Source organism: Choloepus didactylus, chromosome 2 (genome assembly GCF_015220235.1).
Source record: "Choloepus didactylus isolate mChoDid1 chromosome 2, mChoDid1.pri, whole genome shotgun sequence".
NCBI lineage: Eukaryota > Metazoa > Chordata > Mammalia > Pilosa > Megalonychidae > Choloepus > Choloepus didactylus.
The window spans coordinates 94,491,469-94,503,958 of NC_051308.1; the positions used below are offsets into that span (position 1 = coordinate 94,491,469).

At 36.1% G+C, this 12,490-nt stretch overlaps 1 protein-coding gene across 5 annotated transcripts in view; it reads right to left on the reverse strand.

The window, feature by feature from the left end:
* C2H1orf112 (chromosome 2 C1orf112 homolog) overlaps nucleotides 1-12,490 on the reverse strand; it is a 91,567-nt gene that overhangs the window by 42,490 nt on the left and 36,587 nt on the right. For all 5 annotated transcript variants that reach the window (XR_005215167.1, XR_005215168.1, XM_037825378.1 and 2 more), the window contains 2 exons: nucleotides 10,301-10,381; nucleotides 8,907-8,971 (listed from right to left, as the gene is read on the reverse strand). Coding sequence is in view for 3 of the 5 variants with exons in the window: in XM_037825378.1 (XP_037681306.1) it covers nucleotides 8,907-8,971; nucleotides 10,301-10,381 (146 nt within the window). In the remaining 2 variants the exon portion in view is untranslated. The remainder of the gene's footprint in view (nucleotides 1-8,906; nucleotides 8,972-10,300; nucleotides 10,382-12,490) is intronic.

Consider the following 12,490-nt stretch of genomic DNA (forward strand, 5'->3'; position numbering starts at 1 on the left):
AAATTGATAAAGATAAAAAAGATCATGCCAATACAATATACGAAACCTATTTTTTGGCCTTTGATATTACATGATACCACTAGATAAGACTACAAAGAATAAGTAAAACTCACATGGAATCTATCTTTTAAAAGCTTCCATCCTGATTCAGCTGTGAAGGGTGGGGCAAGATGGCGAAGTGGTGAGGTGTGGAATTTAGTTACTCCTCTAGGGCATCTGGTAAATAGCCAGGAACTGTATAGAACACCTGTTTCAGGTACTTCTCTGACCAACACACATCGTACAACAGTCTGGAACAGGTGGAATGGCTGAGATCGCAGCAAAGAACTGTAAGTTTCCCTGGCCAGGGGGATGGTGCCCACCCCACCCCTCTGCCCCAGGCATGGCAGACTATCTTGGAGCTGGATCCCCAAGGGAAAAAGAAATAATCTGTGCTGGGAGGAAGGAGGGGGGCTCAACCAGGCCCCAAATGCCAAATTAATTAACAAATTTGGACTGCTGACTAAAACCTTCAAACACAGATAAACCAAGAGCAGGCAAGAAAGGAACTGGGAGGATTCAGCCCAGCAGAGAGAAGGAAGGGCTAACAACAACAACAAAAAAACCCAGAGACTTTTGGAGTTGGTGTTCAGAATACTGGGAAAGGGCTGGGCTCCAAGAAAACAGGGCATATAGAAATGGGTACCAACTCTGGCTCTCATTTACAAGCCCAGGGAGCTGAGGTCTGGCTCTGAAAAGGGTTTTTCTTCTTTCATATCCTTTTCTTTCTCTCTGACTTTATTTTTTTACTTTTCAGTAGCTCATCAGGCTTTAGCACCACCATGAGCAAGGGTGGAATTTAAGTTGACTAAGAGTAACAAGTCAGGTGAAAGAGATATTTCCCTAAAGGGCATTTTTTCAAATATTCTATACTGAGACTGACAAAACATGGGGGCTGGGTAAAGGCCTGGAAAAGGGATTTCTTTTTGTTGTTGTTGTTTAAATTATTCTAAGTAGCTCATTAGAGAAAGGCTCAGAAATTTGCTGTTGGCAGTTGGACCCAGGCAAGGACAGAGCTAAGATAGGTCGGAGAGATAATCCCCTAAAGAACATAACTTCCCCAAGACAAGGGGAGGCAGGGCCCTGCTCAAGTGGTGGCCTTTATTCAGAGAACTCAGACACCAGGGATTGGATAACAGAAACAGCTTGAGTCAGCCATGCACCTGGCAGGAACAAGATCTGCTAAGAATTAAAGGCACCACGCCTCTTTACATCAGTGGGGAGCTGTGAGCCAACAAGTGCCACTTGCTGGACAGGATAGGAAAGGAACAGAGCCTGGAGGCTTCACAGGAGGGTCTGACAATGCGCGGGGTTTCATTCTCAGGGAAACTTCATGCGTAATACACTCTCCTCCTGAGACCTGGGCCTGTCTGCACTGGGAAAATCTGACTGGGATCGATCATATTTGGGAAGACCCTCTCAGAAAAAGGTTACATAGAGACAGGGCAAGGAACAAAAATCAAGAGCTGAAAAATTCTGATCAACTAAACATGTCAGAGGTCCAGAATAAGTTGAACTGAGTACCAAATGGAAAAATACAAGGTTCTTAGGGAACTGAGTGACAAAATGAAGTGCATGAATATATGAGCTATGGGCATCCCAGAAGGAGAAAAGGCGCAGAAAGAATATTAGAAGAAATAATCATTGAAAATTTCCCAACTCTTATGAAAGACATAAAACTACAGATTCAAGAAGTGCAGGGTACACCAAACAGAATAGATCCCAATAGACCTACTCCAAGACACTTACTGATCAGACTGTCCAATGTAAAAGACAAAGAGAGAATTCTGAAAGCAGAAAGAGAAAAGCAATCCATCACATACAAGGGAAGCTCAATAAGACTATATACAGATTTCTGCACAGAAACCATGGGGGTGAGAAGGCAGTGGTATGATATATTTAAGATACTGAAAGAGAAAAACTGGAAACCAAGAATTCTATATCCAGCAAAACTATCCTTCAAAAATGAGGTGGAGATTAAAATATTTTCAGACAAACAGACACTGTGAATAAGAGAACTGTGCTACAAGAAATACTAAAGGGAGTGCTATAGGCTAATAGGAAAAGGCAGGAGAGAGAATTTGGAGAAGAGTGCAGAAATGAAGACTATCAGGAAGGGTAAAAGGAGAGAGAGAAAAACAAATGAGAAATGACATATAAAATACAAAAGACAAAATGGTAGAAGAAAGTACTGCCTTTACAGTTATAACACTAAATGTTAATGGATTAAACACCCCAATAAAAAGACACAGACTGGCAGGCTGGATTAAAAAACAGGACCCATCTATATACTGTCTACAAGAGACTCACTTTAGACACAAGGACAAAAATAAGCTGAAAGAGAAAGGTTGGAAAAAGATATTTCATGCAAACAACAACCAGAAAAGAGTGCAGGTAACTATATTAATATCAGACAGATTAGACTACAAATGTGAAATAATTAAAAGAGACAAAGAAGGACACTGTATATTAATAAAAGGGACAATTCATCAAGAAGACATAACAATCATAAACATTTATGCACCAAGCCAGAGTGCCCCAAAATACATGAGGCAACACTGAAGGGAGAAGTAAATACCACTACAATAACAGTTGGAGACTTCAATACATCACTCTCATCAATGGATAAAACATCTAGACAGAGGATCAATAAGGAAACAGAAATGTTGAATTGTACAATAAATGAACTAGACTTGACAGACATCTATAGAACACTACACCCACAACAGCAGGATACACATTTTCTCAGGTGCTCATGGATCATTCTCTAGGATACAACACATGTTGGGTCACAAAGCAAGTCTCAACAAATTTTAAAATATTGATATTATACAAAACACTTTCTTGGATGATAATGTAAGGAAGTTGGAAATCAGTAACAGGCAGACGGTCAGAAAATTAAAAAATATATAGAAGCTAAACAACACGCTCTTAGAAAACCAGTGGGTAAAGGAAGAAATTAAAAGAGAAATTAGTAAATATCTCGAGTCAAATGAAAATGAAAACACAACATGTCAAAACTTATGGGATGCAGCAAAGGCAGTGCTGATAGGGAAATTTATTGCCCTAAATGCCAATATTAAAAGAGAAGAGCAAGCAAAAATTAAGGAATTAACTGTTCACCTGGAGGAACTAGAGAAAGAACAGCAAACTAACCCCAAAGCAAACAGAAGGAAAGAAATAATAAAGGTTAGAGCAGAAATAAATGAAACTGAGAACAGGAAAACAGTAAAGAGAATCAACAAAACCAGAAGTTGGTTCTTTGAGAAAATCAATAAACTCAGTGGACCCTTAGCTAGGCTTAAAAAAAAAAAAAAAAAGGGCAGCGGCAAATACTGTAAACACAACAGAAACGGGAAAGGGGACAAAAATACTGACCTTGCAGAAATAAAGGAGATAATTAATGATACTATGAGAAACAATATGCTAACAAACTAGACAACATAGATGAAAATGGACAACTTCCTAGGAAAGCATGAACCAACATTGACTTGAGAAGAAATAGATGACCTCAACAAACCAATCACAAGTAAAGAGACTTGAGTCAGTCATCAAAAAGCTCCCAAAAAAGAAAAGCCCAGGACCAGATGGCTCACATGTGAATTCTACCAAGCATTCAAGAAAGAATTAGTACCAATCCTGCTCAAATGCTTTAAAAAAATTGAAGAGAAGGGAAAGCTACCTAACTCATTCTATGAAGCCAACATCACCATAATTCCAAGGTCAGAAAAAGATACTAAAAAAAAAAGAAAATTACAGACCAATCTCTTTAATGAATGTAGATACAAAAAATCCTTGACAAAATACTCACAAAGCAAATCCACCAACACATTAGCATAATAATAAACCATGAACAAATAGGGTTTATTCCAGGTATGCAAGGCTGGTTCAACACAAGAAAATCAATTAATGTAATATACCACATCAATAAATCAAAGCCAAAGAACCACATGATCATCTTGATCGACGCAGAAAAGGGATATGACAAAATTCAACATACTTTCTTGATAAAAATACTCAAAAGGATAGCAATAGAAGGAAACTTTCTCAATATGATCAAGGCAATATATGAAAAGCTCACAGCTAACATCATACTCAATGGGGAAAGACTGAACGCTTTCCCTTGTAAGATCATGATCAAGACAGGGATGCCCACTGTGACCACCGTTATTCAACATTGTGCTGGAAGTTCTAGGTAGAGCAATTAGGCAAGAAAAAGAAATAAAAGGCTCACGTGTTGGACAGGAAGAAGGAAAACTTTCATTTTTGCAGATGACATGATCCTATATGTAGAAAATCCAGAAAAATCTACGGCAAAGCTACTAGAGCTAATAAATAAATACAGCAAAGTGGCAACATACAAGATCAACACGGAAAAATCAGCAGTGTTCATATACACAAGTAATGAGCACCAGGGGTAGAAAATCAAGAAGAAAATTCCATTTAAAATAGCAACCAAAAGAATCAAGTATTTAGGAATAAACTTAACCAAGACCACAAAAGACCTATACACAGAAAACTACAAGAACCTGCTAAAAGAAATCAAACAGGACCTAAAAAAAAATAGAACATACCATGTTCATGAATTGGAAGACTAAATATAGTTAAGATGCCAATTCTACCTAAACTGATTTATAGTTTCAATGCACTATCAATTAAAATCCCAAGAATTTACTTTGCAGAAATAGAAAAACCAATATCCAAATTTACTTGGAAGGGCAGTGTGCCCCAAATAGCCAAAAATATCTTGAGAAAGAGGAATGAAGTGGGAGGTCCCACACTACCTGACTTTTTAGCATACTACAAAGCTAAAGTGGTCAAAATAGCATGGTACTGGCATAAAGATAGATATACCGACCAATGGAATTAAATTGAGTGTTCAGAAACAGACCCTCTCATCTATGGACTATTGATCTTTGATAAGGCAGTCAAGCCAGCACAACTAGGACAGAGCAGCCTCTTCAATAAATGGTGTTTGGAGAACTGGAAATCCGTATCCAAAAGAATGAAAGAGGACCCCTATATCTCACACCTTATACAAAAATTAACTCAAAATAGATCAAAGCCTAAACATCAGCACTAAGACCATAAGAGTTTTAGAAGAAAATGTAGGGAAATATCTTAAAGATCTTGTGATAGGAGGTGGTTTCCTAGACCTTAAACCCAAAATGCGGGCAATGAAAGAAGAAATAAATAAATGGGATCTCCTCAAAATTAAACACTTTTGTACCTCAAAGGACTTTGTCGGAAAAGTAAAAAGGCAGCCTACGCCTATGCCGAGACAATATTTGGAAACCACAGATCAGATAAGGGTTTAATATCCAGAATACATAGAGATCTTACTACTCAACAACAGAAAGACAAACAACACAATTAAAAAATGGGCAAAAGATATGGACAGACACTTTTGTGAAGAGGAAATACAAATTAAGAAAAGATGCTCAACTTCACTCACTATTAGGAAAATGCAAATCAAAACCACAATGAGGTACCATCTCACACCTACTAGAATGGCCATTCATTATCAAGGAAAAAAAAAAAAGAAACAGAAAATTACAAGTGCTAGAGAGGATGTGGAGAAAGAGGCACAGTTATTCACTACTGGTGGAAATGAAGAATGGTGTAGCCACTCTGGAAGGCACTGTGGCAGTTCCTCAGGAAGCTAAGCATAGAATTGCAATATGATCCAGCAATTCCATTGCTAGGTATGTACTCAGAGGAACTGAAAACTAAGACACAAACGGACATTTGTAAACCAATGGCATTAGTCACAATTGCCAAGAGATAGAAACAGCTCAAATGTCCATCAACAGACAAGTGGATAACCAAACTGTGGTATATGTGTGTGTACGTAAGTGTGTGTATACATATATATATATATATATATATATATATATATGACGGAATATTACACAGCTGTAAGACAGAGCAAAGTCACAGAACATATAACAACGTGGATGAATCCTGAGGAAATTATGTTGAGCGAAGTTAGCCACAAACTAACAGACAAAATACTGTATGGTCTCACTAATATGAACTAACATTAACGAACAAACTTTGAGAGTTAAAGCTGAGAACACAGGTTATCAGGAGATACAAAGAAGGTAGAGATCAGGCATTTGATGCTGAAGGAGTATAGAAGGTTCAACATGATTGATTATATAGATCCAGAAATGGATAGCACAATACTGTGTGATGATGGCACAGTATTGTAAGTACACAGAACAAAGATGTCTGTGAGTAAAGTTGAAAGAGGAAGGCTAGGGGCATGTATGACACCAGAAGAAAAGACAGATGATAAAGACTGATACTGTATAACTTAGTGAAATCTAGAGTTGTCAGTGATGATGACTAAATGTCAAAATATTAAAATGTTTTTACATGTGGGAGAACAAATGAACGTCAACCTTGCAAGGTGTTGAAAAAGGGATGGTATTTGGGAAAAAATATAATCAATGCAAACTGGAGTCTACAGTTAACAGTAACATTGTAATATGCTTCCATTAAATGTAACAAAGGCAATACACAAAAGCTAAATGTCTTTAAGAGGGGGATATAAGGTGAGGCTATGGGATTCTTGGTGGTGGTAGTGGTGTCTGACCTTATTGCATTTTTTTTTTCTATTATTCTTTTTCAACATTTATTTTTTTTTTTTTGGAGTAATGAATATATTCAAGTGCCAAGTGTGATTATAAAGGCACAACTAAATGATGACACTATGAACTGACTGTACACCATGGATGACTGTACAGTATGTGAATATATCTCTATAAGATCGCAGTGGGAAAAAATAAATAAATAGATGGATACAAGTGCTGAAGAAAACATGGAGAGAAGGATGTACCTATTCACTGTTGGTGGGGAAGCAAAATGGTGTAGCCTATCTGGAGGACAGTGTGGCGGTTCCATAAGAGCCATGTATGTGGGTGCCATAAGGTCCTGGAACCTCATTATTGGGTATATACTTTGAAGAACTGAGAGCAGGGACATGAATGTTTATGGAGGGAGTATTCATGATTTGCAATGGATGGAGGTGGCCTAAGGGTACATTGACCGATGAAAAGTATGATGAACTGTGGTGTATGCATAGAGCAGAATACTGAACAGCCGCAAGAAGGAATGAAGTTGTGAGACATGAAACTAGGTGAATGGATCTTGAGAACAGCATTTTGAGTGAAATACACTGGAAATGAAAAGACAAACATTATAATGTCTCACTAATATGGATCAACTATAATGTGTAAACTCTGAGAATTGAATCTCAGAGCACAGGTTATCAGGGGAAGGCTTATGGTAAAGGTTCCTAGATTGTAAGCTCTTACAAAAGTCTCATCTAATCCTGAGTTGTAATGCTTAGCTCTAAATTCTGAGATGCCGTGCTCTTTGTGTATAACCTGGTGAGTCTTTGGAACTTTGGGTATCAGTTCCATAGTGTGACACCTGAGACTGAGAGCTAGAGTTCGGCAGCTATGAATATCAGTATTACCTCATACAGCAACTGTTAAAAAAGCTGAAAAAGAGTTCAGACTTCAATTAGAGCTATGAATGAAACAGATCTGGTAGGACTAAGGTAAATCAGGCCACAGGGTAAAGGACGATATTGACTGTTTTAAAACCTCAACCAAGGTGAGACCAAGGGAAATGATGTTTATTTGGTACAGTTTTTATATTTTCTGTAGCATACTAAATAATTTAACTTGTATGGTCAGTTTATTCAAACACCATAATTATACGGAACTTAGAATTGGAAGTGAGATCTGGTTGATTTTTACAGGTTAGTGTGAAATCCTGATATATCCCAAAGTAATTTGGGCAGGGAATAAAAATGTATTTGCAGGGCCCCCCTGAGGAACTGGAGGAAAATGTGGAAATACTAAACTTGCCCACCTGGGGAATTACTGATATTCTCACAAGCATTGAAGACTACCAATTTAGTAGGCCAAGCCCCCATCTTGGGGCTTTCCCTTATGAAGCTCGTTACTGCAAAGGAGCGGCTAAGCCTACTTATGATTGTGCCTAAGAGTCTCCCCAAGAGAACTTCTTTTGTTGCTCAGAAGTGGCCACTCTCCCTAAGCCCACTCAGCAGGTAAACTCACTGCCCTCCCCACTACGTGGGACATGAGTCCCAGAAGTGAAAATCTCCCTGCCAACATGGGACATGACACCCAGGGATCAGTCTGACCCGGCATTGTGGGATTGAGAAAGTCTTCTTGCCCTAAAGGGGGAAGCAACATGAAATAAAACAAAGTTTCAGTGGCTGAGAGATTTCACATGGTGTTAAGAGGTCATTCTGGAGGGTATTCTTACGCGCTATACAGATATCCCTTTGCAGTTTTTAGTGTACTGGAATAGCTAGAAAGGAATACCTGAAACCGTCTAACTCCAACCCAGTAGCCTTGATTCATGAAGACGATTGTGTAACTATGTATCTTACATGGTGTGACTATGGGATTGTGAAAACTTTGTGGCTCACACTCCCTTTTATCCAGTGTATGGACAGATGAGTAGAAAAATGGGGACAAAAATTAATTGAAAAATAGGGTGGGATAGGGAGAATGGGATGTTTTAGGTGTCTTTTTAAATTTTATTTTTATTCTTATTTTTGTTTTTTACTTTTTTGGATGAAAATGTTCAAACACTTATTGCAGTGATGAAATACAACTATATGACAGTACTATGAATGATTGTACATTGTGAATGACCGTATGGTACATGAACATATCTCAATAAAACTGTATTTTTTAATAAAAGCTTCCATTCTCCAATTATTTTAAGCAAGCAGATAAAAATTTGCAAAAACATTAAGAAAATTTACTCTGATGTTTTAAATTTAAATAATTCACACTTAAAATCTGCAACATCCTTACCTGTGTATCTGAAGATAAAGCTGGTGCAATGCACAGCAAGAATCAGAGAGGAAAGGAAGAAATTCCTATAATAAAATAATTCTAATCATTCTTTGTATAAGATGTGCCTTGCTAATACATATCCTTTCACAAAGGCATGCAAAACAAAATCAAATATTGGATGTGTCACATAAGAAAATAAAGGAAGACGAGGTTAAACACCTAAAATTCTTTACTGTTATTAGCAACTATCATTTACTGAGCAACTACTACCTAACAGTCATATACCAGTTGGTTTTATGTCTATTACTTTAACTTGAGTCCTCTCAAAAATCTTATGACATTATCAACCCCATTACACAGATTAGAATGCTGAGGCTCAGATATCAAGTAACTTGGCCAAGTCACATAGCTAAAAACCAGTAACACTAGGAATCAAGCACAGTGTGACTGCTCCAGCCATTTGGGTTAGGCTATCTATTGTGAAGTAAAAGAAGAAGTCCCCACTATAGTATACAATCACAGGAAAAATTTGATGAGATTAAAATGGCATAATTAGTGGTGATTTTTCCACCCACTCATCAAGCAAACACGAAATGGGTAACTACCCATCAAGCGTGATTGGTGCGGACACCTTCCTACACTGTACTACCACTGGAATATATACCCTACAAGCCGCAGAGAATCCAGTCTAAGAGCAGCTGATTACTCTAAATGGCAGCTGCCCAGAACCAATTTGGTCAGCAAACCAAAACAAGATGGCAATGCATCAGTCACTGGTTGCTTGCCATGGAATTCCGATTGCAATCCACAATCACGGGAGATACTCATCTTTTGCTTAAAAAGGAGGAAGACAAAGGCAAAAATAAATTCAACATGGACAACAGTTTTAAAAAGTTACTAATGTCTATTATTAATTATGTTCCTATCACTAACAACTCCTCTTTCCAAAAGATTTGTCTTGATAACTTATCCATTATCTTCATGTATCTTCCACTATCACTACTACTCTGATGACTACCAAAAATACAGGTCTTCTTAAAATCATTATGCAGTTTTAAAGGTCTGAACTTCTAAATTTTAACATGTAACTTACAGATATGGTAGAAATAATTTGTAAAATGAATTTAAAGGCAAATTGAATTATCCTCTAAAAATTTATTTATGTTTATGGTTAGAGAAATAATTTTCTTCAGAGAACTGAATAAAAATAACAATGTTAAGGTAACATCATAAATTACATAACAGATGCTCAATATTTATCAATTGACAATATTATACCACAAAAAAAATCTGCAACATGCTCTTGACAAAATAAATTCAAAAGATTGTTTTTGGGAAGAATGATTAAAAGCATGGTAATTTACAATTTACTGTAGGTTTTGCATTCACACATTGTAAAAAACAAGCCTTACCTTAGTGTAATGCAAAAGGGAGTTGGCAAAGAAACGACACAATTTGAGTGTTTTATGGAATAATCTGTAGTCAGCATTATCCTGTTCCAAGAAAACAAATAAATATGAAATTAACTTGTGAATGAGAAGATCTTTTTTAAAGACTTCTAAATAAACACAGTGTTAAAGTTTTCAAGAAAACCTGATTCCTCTCTGAATTGTTTGAAGCAGTACCAACACACACTAATGACTATAAAGGCTTTCTGTAAAAATTTGTAACTACACTACTGAAAAGAAACCTTGATCTTGGTTGGTTTGAAAGTGAAAAATTTAAATATCTTATTGTTCTTTGCTATTCCAGGATCAAGTCAACAGTAACCTTTAAACAGTGGCTGATACTTGGTCAACCTAGCTCAAAAATATTGGTTGTTACATCACAGAAATCTGTAATACATACTATCCAAAGAGCTTTAAATTAAGTTGAATATATTATTTTCAATTTTGAAAACAACTTCACATGAAAGTAACATGTCAACTTTAATGTTAATTAACTGTTCAATTTCTTTTCCAAGAATATAGCAAAACCTTATTAAATGCAATGAAAAGGAAATTGGATCCACTAATATGACCTTTCATTTTTACCTTTATTAAAAATATTTGAAATCAATATTCCTCAGCAGAAATGAGTTAGATGAAAATTCATCTATCTTTGATTATTATGAACATGAATTCTCTTATATAGTGCTATACAAGTTTGAAGGTATAGTGATTAAGGATGAATTTACACTGAACTTATAATATGCTCAACAAATTTTATTCAGTCATATCACTGTAAGAAATCTTCAAGACTGGGTACCTACCTTGTACTACCAAGTCTCCAAAGAATACACTACTCCCTAACTATCTGCTTATTTGTTTCCCAGGTGAAACTCTAAGCTGTTAAGGGCACATTATATGACTAACTTAGCACCTAGTATTTTGCAGCACAGAATGAGCACTCTAGAAATATCTGTTAAATGAATGAATGATGACAAAACTGATTAACAATTTGCTTAGCTTAAATTTTTCCTTTTCATTAAAGGAGATATTGTGCAAGATTAGGTTGAAGGGCTCTAATTTCACTTCCTTACATACTACTAATTAAACCAAGTGCTTTTATTTTGACATTTTCAAAAAGCAAGTGAACACAAATATATTAATGGTCACATCTTTATATACTCAAATGCTTAAAGTAGAAAGTTTGTATCCCAATGCCAACAAAAAAGGGATGGGGAATATAAGCACAGAAGAGGAATTGGTCTGAGCATTTTTCAATGCATCCAGATGTGAGAATTCATTCTTCCTTTTTTATATAAAACATGGGAAATACTGGTAAGACCTAAATGCAGCAGGCAATAAATCTAATGGTAGGCAATACATATAATAGCATATGTTTATTTTCTAACTAACACAAATTTCTTTAAGTATTAAATAAACAAAAATAGGAATTACAGTGGAAATTAAATTATTTCTAAGGCCCTTACAAATAAATCTCCCTATCTTTATAGAAAAACTAAATTGTTGGTGGCTTAATAACCATGTTAAAAAGTCTAATACAATGTTTTCTTTTTGAAAGCAAGTACAAGACTTATTAGAGAATAAATAACTTAAAAGGACTGACACATCCATTAACTTCCATAAATAGCACACTACTAATTAAATCTAGTGATTTTATTTTGATGTTTTCAAAAAGCAAGGTGAAAAAACTGCTTGGAAAATTTAAATATCATATAAAAAGAAGTTTGACTCCCAAATAAAAATCAGAAGTGAACAGCAGAGGGTGGTGTTGATCAGAATTTAGAGCAAAGAATGGAAAAATGATAGACTAGATCTCAAAGCTCCATTTCCGGTAAGAGACAGGGACTACTGATGATCACGTATATCAGTGTCTGATTTGCACAATAAATAAAAACATGAACATTTGCTTCAACAGTTCGGAGAAGTCACATTATAAATTGTCTGATTTTCATATATAAGCAGTTTATGTAAGCTGAGCTAATAAACTTTAAGTACAAATAGCAACTCTAGCTAGGCACCCCTAGGACTTCCCTTCTGTCCTTCTAGACTTTATTCTTGCAATGTTCTAGGTGAGTAATTATGAGCTGGAAATGATCCCAGATATTTAAAAAAAAAAAAAAAAAAGAAGAAACAAAATCCTTTTACATAAACTGA